This window comes from Penaeus chinensis, chromosome 9, assembly GCF_019202785.1.
Source record: "Penaeus chinensis breed Huanghai No. 1 chromosome 9, ASM1920278v2, whole genome shotgun sequence".
Classification (NCBI taxonomy): Eukaryota; Metazoa; Arthropoda; class Malacostraca; order Decapoda; family Penaeidae; genus Penaeus; species Penaeus chinensis.
Window position 1 is genome coordinate 17473831 of NC_061827.1, and position 24023 is coordinate 17497853.

At 46.2% G+C, this 24023-nt stretch overlaps 1 protein-coding gene across 1 annotated transcript; it reads right to left on the minus strand.

Annotated features, from left to right (window-relative positions):
- On the minus strand, nt 1–24023 carry LOC125028700 (mucin-2-like). The gene is made up of 41 exons (XM_047618175.1): nt 24014–24023; nt 23808–23923; nt 23497–23530; nt 22313–22626; nt 20804–21214; nt 20354–20439; nt 20084–20100; nt 19358–19971; nt 19145–19230; nt 18983–18996; nt 18665–18798; nt 18392–18499; nt 17765–18067; nt 17204–17689; nt 16826–16933; nt 16486–16663; nt 14797–15167; nt 14545–14613; nt 14212–14421; nt 13843–13895; nt 13267–13393; nt 13147–13206; nt 12154–12218; nt 12010–12023; nt 11679–11807; nt 10786–11249; nt 10603–10710; nt 10401–10548; nt 8443–8553; nt 7422–7738; nt 7230–7267; nt 6726–6739; nt 5460–5623; nt 5136–5264; nt 4904–5012; nt 4131–4345; nt 3818–3878; nt 3422–3646; nt 781–918; nt 545–684; nt 1–72 (listed from the first exon to the last, which is right to left on the minus strand). Exons 1-41 carry the CDS (start codon nt 24021–24023, stop codon nt 1–3), a joined length of 6570 nt encoding a protein of 2189 aa, XP_047474131.1.

Below are 24023 nucleotides of genomic sequence, written 5' to 3' on the forward strand. Positions count from 1 at the left end.
CTACAGTGGTTGTTGCAGCTTCAGTGGTTGTTGCGGCTTCAGTGATTGTTTGGGCTTCAGTGGTAGTAGGAGCTACAGTGGTTGTTGCAGCATTAGTAGTTGTTGGGGCCTCAGTGGTAGTAGGAGCTACAGTGGTTGTTGCAGCTTCAGTGGTTGTTGGGGCTTCAGTGGTAGTAGGAACTACTGTGGTTGTTACAGCATCAGAAGTTGTTGGAGCGTCAGTGGTAGTAGGAGCTACAGTGGTTGTTGCAGCTTTAGTAGTTGTTGGGGCCTCAGTGGTAGTAGGAGCTACACTGGTTGTTGCAGCTTCAGTGGTTGTTGTGGCGTTAGTGATAGTAGGAGCTACAGTGGTTGTGACAGCTTCAGTGGTTGTTGGGGCTTCAGTGGTAGTAGCAGCTACAGTGGTTGTGGCTGCTTCAGGGGTTGCTGCGGCTTCAGTGGTTGTTGGGGCATCAGTGGTAGTAGGACCTACAGTGGTTGTGACAGCTTTAGTGGTTGTTGCGGCTTCAGTGGTTGTTGGGGCTTCAGTGGTAGTAGCAGCTACAGTGGTTGTGGCTGCTTCAGTAGTTGTTGCAGCTTCAGTGGTTGTTGGGGCGTCAGTGGTAGTAGGAGCTATAGTGGTTGTTGCAGCTTCAGTGGTTGTTGGGGTCTCAGTGGTAGTAGGAGCTTTAGTGGTTGTTGCAACTTCAGTGGTTGTTGGGGCCTCAGTGGTAGTAGGAGCTACAGTGGTTGTTGTAGCTTCAGCGGTTGTTGGGGCCTCAGTGGTAGTAGGAGCTACACTGGTTGTTGCCGCTTCAGTAGTTGTTGAAGCCTTAGTGGCAGTAGGAGCTACAGTGGTTGTGACAGTTTCAGTGGTTGTTGCGGCTTTAGTGGTTGTTGGGGCTTCAGTGGTAGTAGAAGCTACAGTGGTTGTTGCAGCTTCAGTGGTTGTTGGGGCCTCAGTGGTAGTAGGAGCTTCAGTGGTTGTTGCAGCTTCAGTGGTTGTTGGGGACTCAGTAGGAGTAGTAGGAGCTACAGTGGTTGTTGCAGCTTCAGTGGTTGTTGGGGCCTCAGTGGTAGTAGGAGCTACAGTGGTTGTTTCAGCTTCAGTGGTTGTTGGGGCCTCAGTGGTAGTAGGAGCTACATTGGTTGTGGCAGCTTCAGTGGTTGTTGCGGCTTCAGTGGTTGTTGGGGCTTCAGTGTTAGTAGAAGCTACAGTGGTTGTTGCAGCTTCAGTGGTTGTTGGGGCCTCAGTGGTAGTAGGAGCTACAGTGGTTGTTACAGCTTCAGTGGTTGTTGGGGCCTCAGTGGTAGTAGGAGCTACAGTGGTTGTGACAGCTTCAGTGGTTGTTGCAGCTTCAGTGGTTAATGGGACTTCAGTGGTAGTAGCAGCTACAGTGGTTGTGGCTGCTTCAGTGGTTGTTGCGGCTTCAGTGGTCGTTGGGGCCTCAGTGGTAGTAGGAGCTACAGTGGTTGTGACAGCTTCAGTGGTTGTTGATGCTTCAGTGGTTGTTGGGACTTCAGTGGTAGTAGCAGCTACTGTGGTTGTGGCTGCTTCAGTGGTTGTTGCAGCTTCAGTTGTTGTTGGGGCCTCAGTGGTAGTAGGAGCTACATTGGTTGTTGCAGCTTCAGTGGTTGTTGGGGGGTCAGTGGTAGTAGGAGCTACAGTGGTTGTTGCAGCTTCAGTGGTTGTTGGGGCCCCAGTGGTAGTAGGAGCTTCAGTGGTTGGTGCAACTTTAGTGGTTTTGGGGGCCTCAGTGGTAGTAGGAGCTACAGTTGTTGTTGTAGCTTCAGTGGTTGTTGGGGCCTCAGTGGTAGTAGACGCTACACTGGTTGTTGCCGCTTCAGTGGTTGTTTGGGCCTTAGTGGTAGTAGGAGCTACAGTGGTTGTGTCAGCTTCAGTGGTTGTTGCGGCTTCAGTGGTTGTTGGGGCTTCAGTGGTAGTAGGAGCTACAGTGGTTGTTGCAGCTTCAGTAGTTGTTGGGGCCTCAGTGGTAGTAGGAGCTTCATTGGTTGTTGCAGCTTCAGTGGTTGTTGGGGTCTCAGTAGTAGTAGGAGCTACAGTGGTTGTTGCAGCTTCATTGGTTGTTGGGGCCTCAGTGGTAGTAGGAGCTACAGTGGTTGTTGCCGCTTCAGTAGTTGTTGGGGCCTCAGTGGTAGTAGGAGCTACATTGGTTGTGGCAGCTTCAGTGGTTGTTGTGGCTTCAGTGGTTGTTGGGGCTTCAGTGTTAGTAGGAGCTACAGTGGTTGTTGCAGCTTCAGTAATTGATGGGGCCTCAGTGGTAGTAGGAGCTACAGTGGTTGTTACAGCTTCAGTGGTTGTTGGGGCCTCAGTGGTAGTAGGAGCTACAGTGGTTGTGGCAACTTCATTGGTTGTCGGAGTTAATGTGGTAGTGGTAGCTATGAAAAAAGAAAGTGTTGCACTCATTATGTTTGCCATATAATGACACGCACGTATACGTATATAGATTGCACACATACATATATGCATATATATACTGTACATACATATACCCATATATATCTATATATATAGAGAGAGAGAGAGGGAGAGAGAGAGACAGATAGAAAGACAGACAGGGAGAGAGCGAGAGATATTTCTTCTGTATACACACACACATATATATTTGTGTACATGTGTATATATAGACACATATATGTATGTTTTGCGTGTGTTTATATATATGTATATATATATATATATATATATATATATATATATATATATATATATATATATATATGCATACATACAAAGACACACACACTCATATATACATACACACACACACACACACACACATACACACACACACACACACATATATATATATATATATGTATATATATATATATGTGTGTATATATCTATGCATATATACATATACAAGAGGGGTGCTCATTTAAGATTTCTAACCCAATATCCCATTAATGTTAATTCACATCCTTATAGGTCATATATCGATTTATCTCATAACAAGTTTAGTATTATAGCGGTGAAGGTGCATTAAAGTTTGGAAATGGAAGCAGTGGATTATCGTTCAGAGACCTGGGCAGGATGCCCCATCATATGACATTGTCAGACATTGGCATTGCCAGTTCAGGTGTGGTCGGATATCTTTGGAAATGGATCGTATCCCTGGATTCCTCCAGTCTACCCTAGATGAGGACACCATTCATCAAGTGGAGAATGCCATTTTGGAACATCACCCTATGACTGTTCGACAGCTACCCCAAGATGCCAAGATTAGTGTTGGGTGTGTGGACAAATCATTCATGACCATCTGTGTATGAAAAAGTTGTCTACTCGATCGGTTCCCAGTTTCACTTCCAATTACTCGATTATTATAAGCTGGTAATACGGTGTCATTATTTGATACATTGTTTACGATTTAACAGAGAATTAGATAAGCTATCATACATAAAAAGTAAGAGTATTAACCAATTGTTGTGATAGTTTCTGTGGTTGTTGGGGCTTCCGTGGATGTGACAACTTCAGTGGAAATTGCCTCTGTGGTAGTAGCAACATCAATGGTTGTGACAGTGGTTATTCGGGTCTCAGTGGATGTAGCGGCTTCAATGGTTGATGAGGGGGTCTCAGTGGTTGTGGCAGATTCAGTGGTTGTTGGGGCCTCAGCGGTAGAAGGAGCTACAGTGGTTGTTGCAGCTTCAGTGGTTGTTTGGGCCTCAGTGGTAGTAGGAGCTACAGTGGTTGTTGCAGCTTCAGTGGTTGTTGGGGCCTCAGTGGTAGTAGGAGCTACAGTGGTTGTCGCAGCTTCAGTGGTTGTTGGGGCCTCAGTGGTAGTAGGAGCTACAGTGGTTGTCGCAGCTTCAGTGCTTGTTGCCACAGTGGTAGTAGGAGCTACAGTGGTTGTTGAAGCTTCAGTGGTTATTGGGGCCTCATTGGTAGTAGGAGCTACAGTGGTTGTTGCAGCTTCAGTGGTTGTTGGGGCCTCAGTGGTAGTAGGAGCTACAGTGGTTGTTGCAGCTTCAGTGGTAGTAGGGGCTACAGTGGTTGTTGCAGCTTCAGTGGTTGTTTGGGCCTCATTGGTAGTAGGAGCTACAGTGGTTGTTGCAGCTTCAGTGGTTGTATGGGCCTCAGTGGTAGTAGGAGCTACGGTGGTTGTTGCAGCTTCAGTGGTTGTTGGGGCCTCAGTGGTAGTAGGGGCTACAGTGGTTGCTGCAGCTTCAGTGGTTGTTGGGTCTTCAGTGGTAGTAGGACCTACAGTGGTTGTTTGGGCCTCAGTGGAAGTAGGAGCTTCAGTGGTTGTGGCAGCTTCAGTGGTTGTTGCAGCTTCAGTAGTTGTTTGGGCCTCAGTGATAGTAGGAGTTACAGTGGTTGTTCCAGCTTCAGTGGTTGTTGCAGCTTCAGTGATTGTTAGGGCCTCAGTGGTAGTAGGAGCTACAGTGGTTGTGGCAGCCTCAGTGGTTGTTGGGGCTTCAGTGGTAGTAGGAGCTACAGTGGTTGTTGCAGCTTCAGTGGTAATAGGGACTTCAGTGGTTGTTGCAGCTTCACTGGTTGGTTGGGCCTCAGTGGTAGTAGGAGCTACAGTGGTTGTTGCAGCTTCAGTGGTTGTATGGGCCTCAGTGGTAGTAGGAGCTACAGTGGTTGTTGCAGCTTCAGTGGTTGTATGGGCCTCAGTGGTAGTAGGAGCTACAGTGGTTGCTGCAGCTTCAGTGGTTGTTGGGGCATCAGTGGTAGTAGGAGGTATAGTGGTTGTTTGAACCTCAGTGGTAGTAGGAGCTGCAGTGGTTGTGGCAGCTTCAGTGGTTGTTGCAGCTTCAGTGGTTGTTTGGGCCTCAGATGTAGTAGGAGCTACAGTGGTTGTTGTAGCTTCAGTGGTTGTTGCAGCTTCAGTGGTTGTTAGGGCCTCAGTGTTAGTAGGAGCTACAGTGGTTGTTGCAGCTTCAGTGGTTGTCGGGCCCTCAGTGATAGTATCAGCTACAGTGGTTGTTGCAGCTTCAGTAGTTGTTGGGACGTCAGTTGTAGTAGGAGCTACAGTGGTTGTGGGAGCTTCAGTGGTTGCTGGGGCCTCAGTGGTGGTTGGGGCCTCAGTGGTAGTAGGAGCTACAGTGTTTGTTGCAGCTTCAGTGGTTGTTGGGGCCTCAGTAATAGTAGGAGCTACAGTGGTTGTTCCAGCTTCAGTGGTTGTTGCTGGATCAGTGGTTGTTGTTCCCTCAGTAGTAGTAGGAGCTACAGTGGTTGTGCCAGCTTTAGTGGTTGTTTGTGCCTCAGTGGTTGTAGGAGCTGCAGTGGTTGTTGCAGCTTCAGTGGTTGTCGGGGCCTCAGTGATAGTAGCAGCTACAGTGGTTGTTGCAGCTTCAGTGTTTGTATGGGCCTCAGTGGTAGTAGGAGCTACAGTGGTTGTGGCAGCTTCAGTGGTTGTTTGGGCCTCAGTTGTAGTAGGAGCTACAGTGGTTGTTGCAGCTTCAGTGGTTGTTGGGGCCTCAGTGGTAGTAGGAGCTACAGTGGTTGTTGCAGCTTCAGTGGTTGTTTGGGCGTCAGTTGTAGTAGGAGCTACAGTGGTTGCTGCAGCTTCAGTAGTTGTTTGTGCCTCAGTGGTTGTAGGAGCTACAGTGGTTGTGGCAGCTTTAGCGGTTGCTGGGGCCTCAGTGGTGGTAGGGGCCTCAGTGGTAGTAGGAGCTACAGTGGTTGTTGCAGCTTCAGTGGTTTTTGGGGCCTCAGTGGTAGTAGGAGCTACAGTGGTTGTTGCATCTTCAGTGGTTGTTGCTGGATCAGTGGTTGTTGTTTCCTCAGTAGTAGTAGGAGCTACAGTGGTTGTCCCAGTTTCAGTGGTTGTTTGTGCCTCAGTGGTTGTAGGAGCTACAGTGGTTGTTGCAGCTTCAGATATTGTTGGGGCCTCAGTTGTAGTAGGAGCTACAGTGGTTGTGGCAGCTTCAGTGGTTGTTGGGGCCTCAGTGGTAGTAAGGCCCTCAGTTGTAGTAGGAGATACAGTGGTTGTTGCAGCTTCAGTGGTTGTTGGGGCCTCAGTGGTAGTAGGAGCTACAGTGGTTGTTGCAGCTTCAGTGGTTGTTGGGGCCTCAGTGGTAGTAGGAGCTACAGTGGTTGTTGCAGCTTCAGTAGTTGTTTGGGCCTCAGTTGTAGTAGGAGCTACAGTGGTTGTTGCAGCTTCAGTGGTTGTTGGGGCCTCAGTGGTAGTAGGAGCTACAGTGGTTGTTGCAGCTTCAGTGGTTGTTGGGGCCTCAGTTGTAGTAGGAGCTACAGTGGTTGTGGCAGCTTCAGTGGTTGTTTGGGTCTCAGTTGTAGTAGGAGCTACAGTGGTTTGGGCAGCTTCAGTGGTTGTTTGGGCCTCAGTGGTAGTAGGAGCTACAGTGGTTGTGGCAGCTTCAGTGGCTGTTTGGGTCTCAGTGGTAGTAGGAGGTACAGTGGTTGTTGCAGCTTTAGTGGTTGTTTGGGCCTCTGTTGTAGTAGGAGCTACAGTGGTTGTTGCAACTTCAGTGGTTGTTGGGGCTTCAGTGGTAGTAGGAGCTATAGTAGTTGTGGCAGCTTCAGTGGTTGTTGCAGCTTCAATGGTTGTTTGGGCCTTAGTGGTAGTAGGAGCTACAGTGGTTGTGGCAGCTTCAGTGGTTATTGCAGCTTCAGTGGTTGTTGCAGCTTCAGTGGTTGTTTGGGCCTCAGTGGTAGTAGGAGCTACAGTGGTTGTGGCAGCTTTAGTGGTTGTTGGGGACTCAGTGATAGTAGCAGCTTCAGTGCTTGTTTGGGCGTCAGTGGTAGTAGAAACTACAGTGGTTGTTGCAGCTTCAGTGGTTGTTGGGGCCTCAGTGGTAGTAGGAGCTACAGTGGCTGTTGCAGCTTCAGTGGTTAATGGGGCCTCAGTGGTAGTAAGAGCTTCTGTGGTTGTCGCAGCTTCAGTGGTTGTTGGGGCCTCAGTGATAGTAGGAGCTACAGTGGTTGTTGCAGCTTCAGTGGTTGTTAGGGCCTCAGTGATAGTAGGAGCTACAGTGGTTGTGGCAGCTTTAGTGGTTTTTGCGGCTACAGTGGTTGTTGGGGCCTCAGTGGTAGTAGGAGCTACAGTGGTTGTTGCAGCTTCAGTGGTTGTTGGGGCCTCAGTGGTAGTAGGAGCTACAGTGGTTGTTGCAGCTTCTGTGGTTGTTGGGGCCTCAGTTGTAGTAGGAGCTACAGTGGTTGTGGCAGCTTCAGTGGTTGTTTGGACCTCAGTGGTAGTAGGAGCTACATTGGTTGTTGCAGCTTCAGTGGTTGTTTGGGTCTCAGTGGTAGTAGCAACTACAGTGGCTGTTGCAGCTTCTGTGGTTGTGGTAGTAGGAGCTTCATTGGTTGTTAGGGCCTCAGTGGTAGTTGGAGCTATAGCGGTTGTGGTAGGTTTAGTGGTTGTTGGGGTGTCAGTGGTAGTAGGAGCTACAGTGGTTGTGGCAGCTTCAGTGGTTGTTGCAGCTTCAGTGGTTGTTGGGGTGTTAACCACTGTAGTAGGAGCTACAGTGGTTGTGACAGCTTCAACGGTTGTTGGGGCCTCATTGGTAGTAGGTGCTACAGTGGTTGTTGCAGCTTCAGTGGTTGTTGAGGCCTCAGTAGTTGTAGGAGCTACAGTGTTTTTTACAGCTTTGGTGGTTGTTGGAGGTTCTGTGGTAGTAGGAGCTACGGTGTTTGTGGCAGTTTCAGTGGTTGTTGTGGCCTCAGTGGTAGTAGGAGCTACACTGGTTGTGGCAACTTCAGTTGTAGTAGGAGCTATGGTGGTTGTGGCAGTTTCAGAGGTTGTTGGAGTTACTGTGGTTGTGGTAGCTATGAAAAAAGAAAGAGTTGCACTCAGTATGATTACCATATAATGACACTCACTTATGCATATATAGGTTGCACACATGTATATAGGCATATACATACTGTACATACATAAACCCATATATATCTATTTATATAGAGAGAGAGACAGATAGAAAGACCGACAGGCAGAGAGCGAGAGATATCTCTTCTTTATACACACACACACATATATATGTATACATATTTATATATATATATATATATATATATATATTTAGATACATATATATATGTGTTGCGTGTGTGTGTTTATACATATATATGTATACATACATAAAGACACACACATACATATACATACACACACATACACACACATACAGTAGATTATCGTTCAGTGATCAGGTCTTTATACTTAAATGGGCGCACAACATAAGAGACCTGGGCAGGATGCCCCATCATATGACATTGTCAGACATTGGCATTGCCAGTTCAGATGTGGTCGGATATCTTTGGAAATGGATCGTATCCCTGGATTCCCCCAGTCTACCCTAGATGAGGACACCATTCATCAAGTGGAGAATGCCATTTTGGATCATCACCCTATGACTGTTCGACAGCTACGCCAAGATGCCAAGATTAGTGTTGGATGTGTGGACAAATCATTCATGACCATCTGTGTTTGAAAAAGTTGTCTACTCGATGGGTTCCCAGGCTATTCATACCTTCCCAGAAGCAGGAACGAGTCCTTTGCTCCAAGGTCTTTTTAGCCATGTGGAAAAAATTGATAATGATAACTGTTTGCACAATATGAAACCTAGGTTCATCACTATGATCTAGTCCAAACAATGGAAGCACATTGACACAGCACCCTCGGCAGGCAAGGTCATGTTCACAGTCTTTTGGGACCAGCATGGAGTAGTGATGATGGATTTCCAAACAAAAAGTATTATAATTACTGTAGAATACTATATTTCACTGTTACAGAAATTGGGGGAGCCAATCAAAACCAAGAGCCGGTGACCAAAGGTATCTGCCTCCTACAAGAAAATGTCTCTGTTTACAACTCCCGCACTACGATAGGCTACGACATCCTTTCTCATCCTCCTTATTTTCCTGACCTTGACTTTCTCCTCTTTCCATCCATGAAGTCTTTTTTGAAAGGGAAACGTTTCCAAGATGACGAGACACTGATTTCTAAAGTTATTTCATGGTTTCAAATCCAACCTACAAGGAGGAGTCCACATCTGCATACGATGGGAGAAATGTGTCACTCTTGGTGGGACCTATGTAGAGAAAGATTAATAACTATGTTTCAATCTTGTACGTCCATGGGAAGTGGGTCAGGGGAAATCTTTAATGCGCGCCTCTCGCGTGTGTATATGTATGTGTGTGTGTGCGTGAACACACACACAAACACACACACACACACACACACATATATATATATATATATATATATATATATATATATATATATATATATACGTATATACACATATATACATATATACACATACATATATATATATTTATATATATATATATATATATATATATATATACACATGTATATAATATATAGATATATATATACACATATGTAAGTATATATATATATATACATATATATATATATATATATATATATATATATATATATATATATATATATATGTACATATGTGTGCACATATATATGTATATAAGTGTATATATATATATAAATATATATATATATAATATATATATATATATATATATATATATATATACTTGTATATATATATAAACACATATATACAAATATATATGTATATATATAAATATACATACATTTATATATATATATATATATATATATATAGTGTATATATAAGTATGTATATATATATACTTATATATAATATATATGATATATGTATATAAATAAATATATATATATATATATATATATATATATTATGTTCAGGTTAAATTAACCCCATTACCCTAGAAGTGCATCATAAATCAGCACAGATATAATCATATGATATATTCATATATATATATATATATATATATATATGTATATATATACACATATACATACAAACACACACACACACATATATGTGTGTGTGTGTATGTATATATATATATATATATATATATATATATATATATATATATATAACATATATAGATTATGAATGTGCATATATATATACACGCAGTATGGAAATGTATATGTCAGTACATGCTTCTCCCGTCCTGCTTAATTTGACGGATAGCATTGCATCATTGCCTAGCACGCACTTGTAAAACGTATGTCTCTTCTTTAACAGTCTGTGCTAAGCTTTTGTGTTCAAGAATATTGACGTTGACGCAACACGACATAGTATAAACCTACTTAGAATACGTCTTGATATATAAAATGTGCCTGATGTCGGTTTATGTGTAAGGTCTGAACAGTTAGCCGTTTCAACAGACTCCAAAGACCGATATGGTTTACTTACATTTAGGAATGTAGTAAATTTAATTAACTTCTTGTCTTATTAAATTCACTAAGGCATCAGTTCAGTTTAACTTCTAATTACTATATCATTATAACATGGCAATACAGTGTCACTATTTGATGCATTATATACAATATAGCAGAGTATTATATAAGCTATCATACAGAAGAAGTAACAGTATTAACCAATTGTGGTAGTTTCTGTGGTTTTGTGGGCCTCAGTGGATGTGACAACTTCAGTGAAAATTGCCTCAGTGGTAGCTTCAGTTGTTCTTAGGGCCTCAGTGGTAGTAGGAGCTGCAGTGGTTCTGGCAAATTTAGTAGTTTTTATGGCCTCAGTGGTAGTAGGAGCTTCAGTGGTTGTGGCAGCTTCAGTGGTTGTTGGGGCCTCAGTGGTAGTAGGAGCTACTGAGGTTGTGGCAGTTTTGGTGGTTGTTGCTTCTTCAGTGGTAGTAGGAGCTACAGTGGTTGTGACAGCTTCAGTGGTTAATGGGGCCTGAATAGTTGTAGGAGCTAAAGTGGTTGTGGCAGCTTCAGTGCTTGTTGGGGCCTCAGTAGTTGTAGGAGCTACAGTGGTTGTTGCAGGTTCAGTGGATGTTGGGGCTTCAGTAGTTATAGGAACTACAGTGGTTGTAGCAGCTTTAGAGGCTGTTGGGGCCTCAGTGGTAGTAGGGGCTACTGTGGTTGTTGCAGTTTCAGTGGTTGTTTGGGCCTCAGTGGTAGGAGGAGCTGCTGTGGTTGTTGCAGCTTCAGTGGTTGTTGTTTCCTCAGTAGTAGAAGGAGCTACTGTGGTTGTTGGGGTCTCGGTGGTTCTTGGGGAATCAGTGGTAATAGGAGCTTGAGTGGTTGTTACAGCTTCAGTGGTTGTTTGGGCCCCAGTGGTACTAGGAGCTATAGTGGTTGTTGCAGCTTCAGTGGTTGTTTGGGCCTCAGTGGTACTAGGAGCTACTGTGGTTGTAGCAGCTTCAGTGGTTGTTGCTTGATAAGTGGTTGTTGGAGCCTCAGTAGTAGTAGGAACTACAGTGGTTGTGGCAGCTTCAGTGGTTGTTTGGGCCCCAGTGGTAGTAGGAGCTACAGTGGTTGTGGCAGCTTCAGTGGTTGTTGGGGCTTCAGTGGTAATAGGAGCTAGAGTGGTTGTTACAGCTTCAGTGGTTGTTGCTGGATCAGTGTTTGTTAGGGCCTCAGTAGTAGTAGGAGCTACAGTGGTTGTAGCATCTTCAGTGGTTGTTTGGGCCTCAGTAGTAGTAGGAGCTACAGTGGTTGTGGCAGCTTCACTGGTTGTTTGGGCCTCAGTGGTTGTGGCAGCTTCAGTGGTTGTTCCGACCTCGGTGGTAGTAGGGGCTACAGTGGTTGTTGCAACTTCTGTGGTTGTTTGGACCTCAGCGGTAATAGGAGCTACAGTGGATGTTGCAGCTTCAGTGGTTGTTGGGGCCTCAGTGGTAGTTGGAGCTACAGTGGTTGTGCCAGCTTCAGTAGCAGTAGGAGCTACAGTGGTTGTTGCAGTTGCAGTGGTTGTTGGAGCCACAGTAGTTGTAGGAACTACTGTGGTTGTTACAGCATCAGAAGTTGTTGGAGCGTCAGTGGTAGTAGGAGCTACAGTGGTTGTAGCAGCTTCAGTGGTTGTTGCTGGATCAGTGGTTGTTGGGGCCTCAGTAGTAGTAGGAACTAAAGTGGTTGTAGCAGCTTCAGTGGTTGTTTGGGCCTCAGGGAAAGTAGTAGCTACAGTGGTTGTGGCAGCTTCAGTGGTTGTTGCTGGATCAGTGGTTGTTGGGGCCTCAGTAGTTGTAGGAACTACTGTGGTTGTTGGGGCTTCAGTGGTAGTAGGAGGTACAGTGGTTGTGTCAGCTTCAGTGGTTGTTGGGGCCTCAGTAGTAGTAGGAGCTACAGTGGTTGTTGCAGCTTCAGTGGTTGTTTGGGCCTCAGTGGTAGTAGGAGCTACAGTGGTTGTTGCAGCTTCAGAGGTTTTTGGGGCCTTAGTGGTTGTGGCAGCTCCAGTGGTTGTTGCTGGATCAGTAGTTGTTAGGGCCTCAGTAGTAGTAGGAGCTACAGTGGTTGTGGCAGCTTCAGTGGTTGTTTGAGTATCAGTAGTAGTAGGAGCTACGGTGGTTGTGGAAGCTTCACTGGTTGTTAGGGCCTCAGTGGTAGTAGGACCTACAGATGTTGCAGCTTCAGTGGTTGTTGGGGCCTCAGTGGTAGTAGAAGCTACAGTGGTTGTTGCAGCTTCAGTGGTTGTTAGGGCCTCAGTGGTAGTAGGAGCTACAGTGGTTCTTGCAGCTTCAGTGGTTGTTGGGGCCTTAGTGGTTGTGGCAGCTCCTGTGGTTATTACAGCATCAGAAGTTGTTGAAGCATTAGTGGTACTAGGAGCTACAGTGGTTGTAGCAGCTTCAGTGGTTGTTTGGGCCTCAGTGATAGTAGGAGCTACAGTGGTTGTGGCAGCTTCAGTGGTTGTTGCTTGATAAGTGGTTGTTGGGGCTTCAGTAGTAGTAGGAACTACAGTGGTTGTGGCAGCTTCAGTGGTTGTTTGGGCCTCAGTGGCAGTAGGAGCTACAGTGGTTGTTGCAGCTCCAGTGGTTGTTTTGGCCTCAGTGGTAGTAGGAGCTACAGTGGTTGTTTCAGCTTCAGTGGTTGTTGGAGCCTCAGTAGTTGTAGGAACTATTGTGGTTGTTACAGCATCAGAGGTTGTTGGAGCATCAGTGGTAGTAGGAGCTACAGTGGTTGTAGCAGCTTCAGTGGTTGTTTGGGCCTCAGTGGTAGCAGGAGCTACAGTGGTTGTAGCAGCTTCAGTGGTTGTTGCTGGATCAGTGGTTGTTGGGGTCTCAATAGTAGTAGGAACTACAGTGGTTGTGGCAGCTTCAGTGGTTGTTTGGGCCTCAGTTGTAGTAGGAGCTACAGTGGTTGTGGCAGCTTCAGTGGTTGTTTGAGCCTCAGTGGTAGTAGGAGCTACAGTGGTTGTTGCAGCTTCAGTGGTTGTTGGGGCCTCAGTGGTAGTAGGAGCTACAGTGGTTGTTGCAGCTTCAGTGGTTGTTGGGGCCTCAGTAGTAGTAGGAGTAACAGTGGTTGTTGCAGCTTCAGAGGTTGTTGGGGCCTTAGTGGTTGTGGCAGCTCCAGTGGTTATTGCTGGATCAGTAGTTGTTAGGGCCTCAGTAGTAGTAGGAGCTACAGTGGTTGTGGAAGCTTCACTGGTTGTTTGGGCCTCAGTGGTAATGGGAGCTACAGTGGTTGTTGCAGCTTCAGTGGTTGTTAGGGCCTCAGTGGTAGTAGGAGCTACAATGGTTGTTGCAGCTTCAGTTGTTGTTAGGGCCTCAGTGGTAGTAGGAGCTACAGTGGTTATTGCAGCTTCAATGGTTGTTGCAACTTCAGTGGTTGTTGGGACCTCAGTAGTAGTAGGAGCTACAGTGGTTGTTTCAGCTTCAGTGGTTGTTGCTGGATCAGTGGTTGTTGGGGCCTCAGTAGAAGTAGGAACTATTGTGGTTGTGGCAGCTTCAGTGGTTGTTTGGGCCTCAGTGGCAGTAGGAGCTACAGTGGTTGTTGCAGCTCCAGTGGTTGTTTGGGCCTCAGTGGTAGTAGGAGCTACAGTGGTTGTTGCAGCTGCAGTGGTTGTTTGAGCCTCAGGAGTAGTAGGAGCTACAGTGGTTGTTTCAGCTTCAGTGGTTGTTGGAGCCTCAGTAGTTGTAGGAACTTCTGTGGTTGTTACAGCATCAGAAGTTGTTGGAGCGTCAGTGGTAGTAGGAGCTACAGTGGTTGTAGCAGCTTCAGTGGTTGTTTGGGCCTCAGTGGTAGTAGGAGCTACAGTGGTTGTAGCAGCTTCAGTGGTTGTTGCTGGATCAGTGGTTGTTGGGGCCTCAGTAGTAGTAGGAACTACAGTGGTTGTGGCAGCTTCAGTGGTTGTTTGGGCCTCAGTTGTAGTAGGAGCTACAGTGGTTGTGGCAGCTTCAGTGGTTGTTTGGGCCTCAGTGGTATTAGGAGCTACAGTGGTTGTGGCAGCTTCAGTGGTTGTTGCTGGATCAGTGGTTGTTGGGGCCTCAGTAGTTGTAGGATCTACTGTGGTTGTTGGGGCTTCAGTGGTAGTCGGAGGTACAGTGGTTGTGTCAGCTTCAGTGGTTGTTTGGGCCTCAGTGGTAGTAGGAGCTACAGTGATTGTAGCAGCTTCAGTGGTTGTTGCTGGATCAGTGGTTGTTGGGGCCTCAGTAGTAGTAGGAACTACAGTGGTTGTGGCATCTTCAGTGGTTGTTTGGGCCTCAGTTGTAGTAGGAGCTACAGTGGTTGTGGCAGCTTCAGTGGTTGTTGCTGGATCAGTGGTTGTTGGGGCCTCAGTAGTTGTAGGATCTACTGTGGTTGTTGGGGCTTCATTGGTAGTCGGAGGTACAGTGGTTGTGTCAGCTTCAGTGGTTGTTGGGGCCTCAGTGGTAGTAGGTGCTACAGTGGTTGTGGCAGCTTCAGTGGTTGTTGCTGGATCAGTGGTTGTTGGGGCCTCAGTAGTTGTAGGAACTACTGTGGTTGTTGGGGCTTCAGTGGTAGTAGGAGCTACAGTTGTTGTTGCAGCTTCAGTGATTGTTTGGGCCTCAGTGGTAGTAGGTGCTACAGTGGTTGTGGCAGCTTTTGTGGTTATTAGAGTCCCAATCGTTGAAGGAGCTAGAGTGGTTGTGGCAGCTTTAGTGGTCGGTGGGGCGTCAGTGATGGTAGGAGCGACAGTGGTTGTTGCAGCTACAGTGGTTAATTTGGCCTTAGTCGTCGTTGGAGTTATAGTGGTTGTGACAGTTTCTGTGGTTGTTTGGGCCTCAGCGGTAGTAGGAGCTACAGTGGTTGCAGCTTTAGTGGTTGTTGGGGTGTCAATGGTAATAGGTGTTACATTGGTTGTGGAATCTTCAGTGGTTGTTAAGGCCTCAGTGGTAGTAGGTGCTACAGTGGTTGTGGCAGTTTCAGTTGTTGTTAGGACCTCAGTGGTAGTAGGAGCTACAGTTGTTACAGCTTCAGTGGTTGTTGGGGCGTTGGTGGTGGTGGTAGGAGTGACAGTGGTTGTGGCAGCTATTAAAGAAGAAAGAGTTGTATTCTGTCAGTATGTTTGCCATGTAAGGACATACACTTATGCATATCGCCTGTATGATTACAATTTAAACTGGTCCACACGTGCATATATAGGCTACACGCACACATACAGACATATGCATACTGTACATACATACATTCATATATGTATCCATATATAGAGAGAGAGACAGACAGACTGACAGACAGAGATATCTCTCTCGTTGTTATACACATATATAATCTACACACACTCATATGTATGTGTATATAAATGTATATATATGTATATATATAAATATATATATAAATATATATATGTATATATATGTGTGTGTGTGTATATGCATACATACACAAACCCACATACATATGTGTTTATATATATATGCATGTGCATATATACAAATACACATATATATGTTTATGTATATATAAAAATATTGTCGTACCTTGACTACTAATGAGTACATATATTTATTAGTATGTATATTTATATATCTATATATATAATACATATATTTATATACATATATATATTATATACATATCTATATATGTACATAGATATATAATACACTATATGTAATATATATATGTGTGTGTGTGTTTGAGCGCACACACACACACACACACACACACACACACACATATATTTATATAGGAGGTAGATAGATAGATACGTGTGTCTGTGTGTTAAATTAGAAAAATAGATAAGTTTATGTTCAGAGTAAATTAACCCCCATTAAACAAAAAGTGCATTATAAATCCCCTTTAAGAAAGACATGGGAGAATCATATGCTATATTTATATTCATATACATACTAACACACACACGCGTACATACATACATACATACATACATATAACAAATAAATTATGAATGTGCATAAAAATATACATGTCAGCACATGTTCCTCCCGCCCTGCTTAACTTGACGGATGGCATATCATCATTTTGATGGTTGTCTCTTCTTTAACAGTCTGTGTTAAGCTTTTGTGTTCTGTGTAAGGTGTGAACACTTTGCATTTTCAACGGACTCGAAAGACCGGAATGGTTTACTTACATTTAGAAAAAAAAAGTAAAATTAATTAACTTCTTGCCTTATTAAATTCACTTAGTTCAGTTTCACTTCCAATTACTCGATTATTATAACCTGATAATACGGTGTCACTATTTCATGAATTATTTACGATTTAACAAAGTATTACATAAGCTATCATACATAAAAAGTAAGAGTATTAACCAATTGTTGTGATAGTTTCTGTGGTTGTTGGGGCCTCCGTGGATGTTACAACTTCATTGGAAATTGCCTCTGTGGTAGTAGCAACATCAGTGGTTGTTAGGGTCTCAGTGGATGTGGCGGCTTCAATGGTTGTTGAGGGGGTCTCAGTGGTTGTGGGAGCTTCAGTGGTTGTTGGGGCCTCAGTGGCAGTAGGAGCTACAGTGGTTGTGGCAGCTTCAGTGGTTGTTGCTGGATCAGTGGTAGTAGGAGCTATTGTGGTTGTGGCAGCTTCAGTGGTTGTTTGGGCCTCAGTTGTAGTAGGAGCTACAGTGGTTGTGGCAGCTTCAGTGGTTGTTTGGGCCTCAGTGGAAGTAGGAGCTACAGAAGATGTTGCAGCTTCAGTGGTTGTTTGGGCCTCAGTGGTATTAGGAGCTAAAGTGGTTGTGGCAGCTTCAGTGGTTGTTGGGGCCTCGTTAGTAGTAAGAGCTACAGTGGTTGTGGCAGCTTCAGTGGTTGTTTGGGCCTCAGTTGTAGTAGGAGCTACAGTGGTTGTGGCAGCTTCAGTGGTTGTTTGGGCCTCAGTGGAAGTAGGAGCTACAGAAGATGTTGCAGCTTCAATGGTTGTTTGGGCCTCAGTGGTATTAGGAGCTAAAGTGGTTGTGGCAGCTTCAGTGGTTGTTGGGACCTCAGTGGTAGTAGGAGCTACAGTGGTTGTGGCAGCTTCAGTGGTTGTTGGGGCCTCAGTGGTAATAGGAGCTACATTGGTTGTGGCAGCTTCAGTGGTTGTTGGGGCCTCAGTGGTAGCAGGAGCTCCAGTGGTTGTTGCAGCTCCAGTGGTTGTTTGGGCCTCAGTGGAAGTAGGAGTTACAGTGGCTGTTGCAGCTCCAGTGGTTGTTGGGGCCTCAGTGGTAGCAGGAGCTACATTGGTTGTGGTAGCTTCAGTGGTTGTTGGGGCCTCAGTGGTAGCAGGAGCTACATTGGTTGTGGCAGCTTCAGTGGTTGTTGGGGCCTCAGTGGTAGCAGGAGCTACATTGGTTGTGGCAGCTTCAGTGGTTGTTGGGGCCTCAGTGGAAGTAGGAGTTACAGTGGTTGTTCCAACTTCAGTGGTTGTTGGGACCTCAGTAGTAGGAGGAGCTACAGTGGCTGTTGCAGCTTCAGTGGTTGTTGGGGCCTCAGTAGTAGTAGGTGCTACAGTGGTTGTTACAGCTTTAGTGGTTGTTTGGGCCTCAGTGGTAGTAGGAGTTACAGTGGTTGTTGCAGCTTCAGTGGTTGTTGTTTCCTCAGTAGTAGGAGGAGCTACAGTGGTTGTTGCAGCTTCAGTGGTTGTTAGGGAATCAGTGGTAGTTGAAGCTACAGTGGTTATGACAGCTTCAATGGTTGTTGAGACCTCAGTAGTAGTAGGACCTACACTGGTTGTTGGAACCTCAGTAGTTATATGAGCTCCTGTGGTTGTTACAGCTTCAGTGGTTGTTGGAGCGCCAGTGGTAGAAGGAACTACAGTGGTTGTGGTAGCTTCAATGGTTGTTGGGGCCTCAATAGAAGTAGGAGCTACAGTGGTTGTTGGAACCTCAGTAGTTATATGAGCTCCTGTGGATGTAACAGCCTCAGTTGTTCTTGGAGCGTCAGTGGTAGTAAGAGCTACAGTGGTTGTTGCAGCTTCAGTGGTTGTTGGGGCCTCAGTGGTAGTAGGAGATACAGTGGTTGTTGTGGCCTCAGTAGTAGTAGGAGCTACAGTGGTTGTTGCAGCTTCAGTGGTTGTTGGGGCCTCAGTGGTAATAGGAGCTACAGTGGTTGTTGCAGCTTCAGTGGTTGTTAGGGCCTTAGTGGTAGTAAGAGCTACAGTAGTTGTGGCAGCTTCTGTGGTTGTTAGGGCTCCAGTGGTAGTAAGAACTACAGTGGTTGTGGCAGCTTCAGTGGTTGTTGGGGCCTCAGTGGTAGTAAGAGCTACAGTAGTTGTGGCAGCTTCTGTGGTTGTTAGGGCCTTAGTGGTAGTAAGAGCTACAGTAGTTGTGACAGCTTCTGTGGATGTTGGGGCCTCAGTGGTAGTAAGAACTACAGTGGTTGTGGCAGCTTCAGTGGTTGTTGGGGCCTCAGTGGTAGTAAGAGCTACAGTAGTTGTGGCAGTTTCTGTGGTTATTAGGGCCTCGGTAGTAGTAAGAGCTACAGTAGTTGTGGCAGCTTCAGTGGTGGTAGGAGCTACAGTGGTTGTGGCAGCTTCTGTTGATGTTGGGGCCTCAGTAGGATTTACAGTAGTTGTGGCAGCTTCAGTGGTTGTTGGGGCCTCAGTGGTGGTAAGGGCTGCAGTAGTTGTGGCAGCTTCTGTGATTGTGGCAGCTTCAGTGGTAGTAGGAGCTACAGGGGTTGTTGCAGCTTCAGTGGTTGTTGGGGCCTCAGTGGTAATAGGAGCTACAGTGGTTGTTGCAGCTTCAGTGGTCGTTGGGGCGTTAGTGGTAGTAGTAGCTAGAGTGGTTGTGGCAGCTTCAGTGGTTGTTGGGGCCTCAGTGGTAGTAGGAGATACAGTGGTTGTTGCAGCTTTAGTGGTTGTTGGGGCGTCACTGGTAGTAGGAGATACAGTGGTTGTTACAGCTTCAGTGGTTGTGGGGGATCCAGTGGTAGTAGGAGCTACAGTGGTTGTTGCAGCTTCAGTGGTTGTTGTTGCCTCAGTGGTAGTAGGATTTACAGTAGTTGTGGCAGCTTCAGTGGTTGTTGGGGCCTCAGTGGTGGTAAGAGCTGCAGTAGTTGTGGCAGCTTCTGTGGTTGTGGCAGCTTCAGTGGTTGTTGGGGCCTCAGTGGTAGTAGGAGCTACAGTGGTTGTGGCAGCTTCAGTGGTTGTTGGGGTCTCAGTGGTAGTAGGAGCTACAGTGGTTGTGGCAGCTTCTGTGGTTGTTGGGGCCTCAGTGGTAGTAAGAGCTACAGTGGTTGAGGCAGTTTCTGTGGTTGTTAGGGCCTCAGTGGTAGTAGGAGCTACAGTGGTTGTGGCAGCTTCTGTGGTTGTTAGGGCCTCAGTTGTAGTAGGAGCTACAGTAGTTGTGGCAGCTTCTGTGGATGTTGGGACCTCAGTGGTAGTAAGAGCTACAAAAGTTGTGGCAGCTTCTGTGGTTGTTAGGGCCTTAGTGGTAGTAAGAGCTACAGTAGTTGTGGCAGCTTCTGTGGTTGTTGGGGCCTCAGTGGTAGTAAGAGCTACAGTGGTTGGGGCAGTTTCTGTGGTTGTTAGGGCCTCAGTGGTAGTAGGAGCTACAGTGGTTGTGGCAGCTTCTATGGTTGTTAGGGCCTCAGTGGTAGTAGGAGCTACAGTAGTTGTGGCAGCTTCTGTGGATGTTGGGACCTCAGTGGTAGTAAGAGCAGCTACAGTGGTTGTGGCAGCTTCTGTGGTTGTTAGGGCCTCAGTGGTAGTAGGAGCTACAGTAGTTGTGGCAGCTTCTGTGGATGTTGGGACCTCAGTGGTAGTAAGAGCTACAGTAGTTGTGGCAGCTTCTGTGGTTGTTAGGGCCTCAGTGGTAGTAAGAACTACAGTGGTTGTGGCAGCTTCAGTGGTTGTTGGGGCCTCAGTGGTAGTAAAAGCTACAGTAGTTGTGGCATCTTCTGCGGTTGTTAGGGCCTTAGTGGTAGTAAGAGCTACAGTAGTTGTGGCAGCTTCTGTGGATGTTGGGGCCTCAGTGGTAGTAAGAACTACAGTGGTTGTGGCAGCTTCAGTGGTTGTTGGGGCCTCAGTGGTAGTAAGAGCTACAGTAGTTGTGGCAGTTTCTGTGGTTGTTAGGGCCTCAGTAGTAGTAAGAGCTACAGTAGTTGTGTCAGCTTCAGTGGTTGTTGGGGCCTCAGTGGTGGTAGGAGCTACAGTGGTTGTGGCAGCTTCTGTGGATGTTGGGGCCTCAGTGGTAGTAAGATTTACAGTAGTTGTGGCAGCTTCAGTGGTTGTTGGGGCCTCAGTGGTGGTAAGAGCTGCAGTAGTTGTGGCAGCTTCTGTGGTTGTGGCAGCTTCAGTGGTTGTTGGGGCCTCAGTGGTAGTAGGAGCTACAGTGGTTGTGGCAGCTTCAGTTGTTGTTGGGGTCTCAGTGGTAGTAGGAGCTACAGTGGTTGTGGCAGCTTCTGTGGATGTTGGGGCCTCAGTGGTAGTAAGAGCTACAGTGGTTGTGGCAGCTTCAGTGGTTGTTGGGGCCTCAGTGGTAGTAAGAGCTACAGTAGTTGTGGCAGTTTCTGTGGTTGTTAGGGCCTCAGTAGTAGTAAGAGCTACAGTAGTTGTGTCAGCTTCAGTGGTTGTTGGGGCCTCAGTGCTGGTAGGAGCTACAGTGGTTGTGGCAGCTTCTGTGGATGTTGGGGCCTCAGTGGTAGTAAGATTTACAGTAGTTGTGGCAGCTTCAGTGGTTGTTGGGGCCTCAGTGGTGGTAAGAGCTGCAGTAGTTGTGGCAGCTTCTGTGATTGTGGCAGCTTCAGTGGTAGTAGGAGCTAGAGGGGTTGTGGTAGCTTCAGTGGTTGTTGGGGCCTCAGTAAAAGTAGGAGATACAGTGGTTGTTGCAGCTTCAGTGGTTGTTGGAGTCTCAGTAGTTGTATAAGCTCCTGTGGTTGTTACAGCCTCAGTGGTTGTTGGAGCGCCAGTGGTAGTAGGAGCTACTGTGGTTATGGTAGCTTCAGTGGTTGTTGGGGCCTCAGTAGTTGTTAGATCTACAGTGGTTGTTGCAGCTACAGTGGTTGTTTGGGCCTCAGTGATAGTAGGAGTTACAATGGTTGTAGCAGCTTCAGTGGTTGTTTGGGCCTCAGTGGTAGTGAGAGCTACAGTGGTTGTTTGGGCCTCAGTGGTAGGCAGAGCTACAGTGGTTGTTTGGGCCTCAGTGGTAGTCAGAGCTACAGTGGTTGTTGCAGCTTCAGTGGTTGTTGGGGCCTCGTTAGTAGTAGGAGCTACAGTGGTTGTTGCAGCTTCAGTGGTTGTTGGGGCCTCGTTAATAGTAGGAGCTACAGTGGTTGTTGGGGCCTCGTTAATAGTAGGAGCTACAGTAGTTGTTGCAGCTTCAGTGGTTGTTGGGGCCTCGTTAATAGTAGGAGCTACAGTGGTTGTGGCAGCTTCAGTGGTTGTTGGGGCCTCGTTAATAGTAGGAGCTACAGTGGTTGTGGCAGCTTCAGTGGTTGTTGGGGCCTCAGTGGTAGTAGGAGCTACAGTAGTTGTTGCAGCTTCAGTGGTTTTTGGGGCCTCAGTGGTAGTGAGAGCTACAGTGGTTATTGCAGCTTCAGTGGTTGTTGGGGCCTCGTTAATAGCAGGAGCTACAGTGGTTGTTGCAGCTTCAGTGGTTGTTGGGGCCTCGTTAATAGGAGCTACAGTGGTTATTGCAACTTCAGTGGTTGTTGGGGCCTCAGTGGTAGTAGGAGCTACAGTGGTTGTTGCAGCTTCAGTGGTTGTTGGGGCCTCAGTGGTAGTAGGAGCTACAGTGGTTGTTGCAGCTTCAGTGGTTGTTGGGGCCTCAGTGGTAGTAGGAGCTACAGTGGTTGTTGCAGCTTCAATGGTTGTTGGGGCCTCAGTGGTAGTTTGAGTTACAGTGGTTGTGGCAACTTCAGTGGTTGTTGGGGCCTCAGTGGTAGTAGGAGCTACAGTGGTTGTTGCAGCTTCAGTGGTTGTTGGGGCCTCGTTAGTAGTAGGAGCTACAGTGGTTGTTGCAGCTTCAGTGGTTGTTGGGGCCTCAGTGGTAGTAGGAGCTACAGTGGTTGTTGCAGCTTCAGTGGTTGTTGGGGCCTCAGTGGTAGTAGGAGCTACAGTGGTTGTTGCAACTTCAGTGGTTGTTGGGGCCTCAGTGGTAGTAGGAGCTACAGTGGTTGTTGCAGCTTCAGTGGTTGTTGGGGCCTCAGTGGTAGTTTGAGTTACAGTGGTTGTGGCAACTTCAGTGGTTTTTGGGGCCTCAGTGGTAGTAGGAGCTACAGTGGTTAATTGGGCCTTAGGTGTCGTTGGAGCTACAGTGGTATTTGCAGTTGGAATGGTTGTTTGGGCTTCAGTGGTAGTAGGAGCTACAGTGGTTGCAGCTTCAGTGGTTGTTAGGGTGTCAGTGGTAATAGGTGTTACATTGGTTGTGGAATCTTCAGTGGTTGTTAAGGCTTCAGTGGTAGTAGGTGCTACAGTGGTTACAACTTCAGTGGTTGTTGGGGCGTTGGTGGTGGTAGGAGTGACAGTGGTTGTGGCAGCTATTAAAGAAGAAAGAGTTGTATTCTGTCAGTATGTTTGCCATGTAAGGACATACACTTATGCATATCGCCATGTATGATTATATTATAAACTGGTGCACCCACACACACACAAACATGCATACGTACAAACATATATATATATATATATATATATATGCATATATATACGAGGGGTGCGTTTATAAATGGAACCAATGGAGTATCATTCAGTGATCAGGTTTTTTAGTTGAATGGGCGCACAGCACAAGAGACCTTCGATGAAATGAAAGCAACTTATTGGCAGGATACCCCATCATATGACATTGTCAAATGTTGGCATTGTTAGTTCAGGTGTGGTCGGATATCTTTGGAAATGGATCGTATCCCAGGGTGGCCCTAGTCTACCAGTCTACAACTCTCACATTACTCAGATGGAAACGCGGTCCTGTGGCTACGGCATCCTTTCTCATCCTCCTAATTCTCCTGACCTTGACTTTCACCTCTTTTCATCCATGAAGTCTTTTTTGAAGGGGAAACGTTTCCAAGATGATGAGTCACTGATTTCTGAAGTTATTTCATGGCTTCAAATGCAACCTACAAGGAGGAGTCCACATCTGCATAAAACGATGGGAGAAATGTGTCACTTTTGGTGGGACCTATGTAGAGAAAGAAACTTTTTTGTTGTACGTCCATCGGAAATGGGTCAAGGGAACTCTTGTAGTGAACGTGAGAAGAAGCACAGTGCCGTAACGCCCGTTAAGACACCGACTAACAATTTGCGTATGCAAACGAGCCCGCACTGTCTTGGAAGTGGCGGGTATTGCCTGTATATATACCCCTTGTTCTGCCAAGACAAAGCAGAGAGGGAGAGAGAACGAACACGGTTACTTCCACGGGTTGCCAGTCCTGTCCAGTCCAGCGGCTATTATTGTAAGCATATGGGAAAATCTCAGATGTATATTTCTATTTCTGATTTTGAGATTACGAGTGTTGCAGTTGTAAATACACCGTGTACCTTGACCATTTTTTTTTTCTTTTATACAACCATATTAAATTGTAACAATTGTAACCTGGAGCCTCCAAGAAAATATGAACAGTAAAATAAATAATAATGGCCCGGATAGGTGACTATTTCAGGAGCTACAGTGGTTCAGGAACAGAACAGCTAAGTCAGATTACAAGGTCAGCTATAACAGCACATGCCACCATAAAGTGAAACACCACAGGGTGGGGTCTTCAGTCCCATCTCTTATGCAAACGATCTTGCACTCATCTCCACTGGACCACAGAGCCCAGCGCTGTCTGGACCTTGTATCTGAGAAGTGTTATAGGACAGGATAGAAAATCTCTGAAGCCAAAAAAAAAAAAAAAAAATCGTGGTTCTAAGATACAATGTTCAAGGTACAAGTCTGCAT

Excerpts from the sequence above, each read along its gene's own strand:
- LOC125028700 (XM_047618175.1), bottom strand. Across the intron at positions 10,711-10,785 it reads CTGAACCTGCAACAACCACT|GCCCCATTAACCACTGAAGC; the intron begins GTAGCTCCTACA and ends ACAACTATTCAG. Across the intron at positions 4,346-4,903 it reads AGCTGATACTATCACTGAGG|CTGCAACAACCACTGAAGCT; the intron begins GCCCGACAACCA and ends CAATCACTGAAG.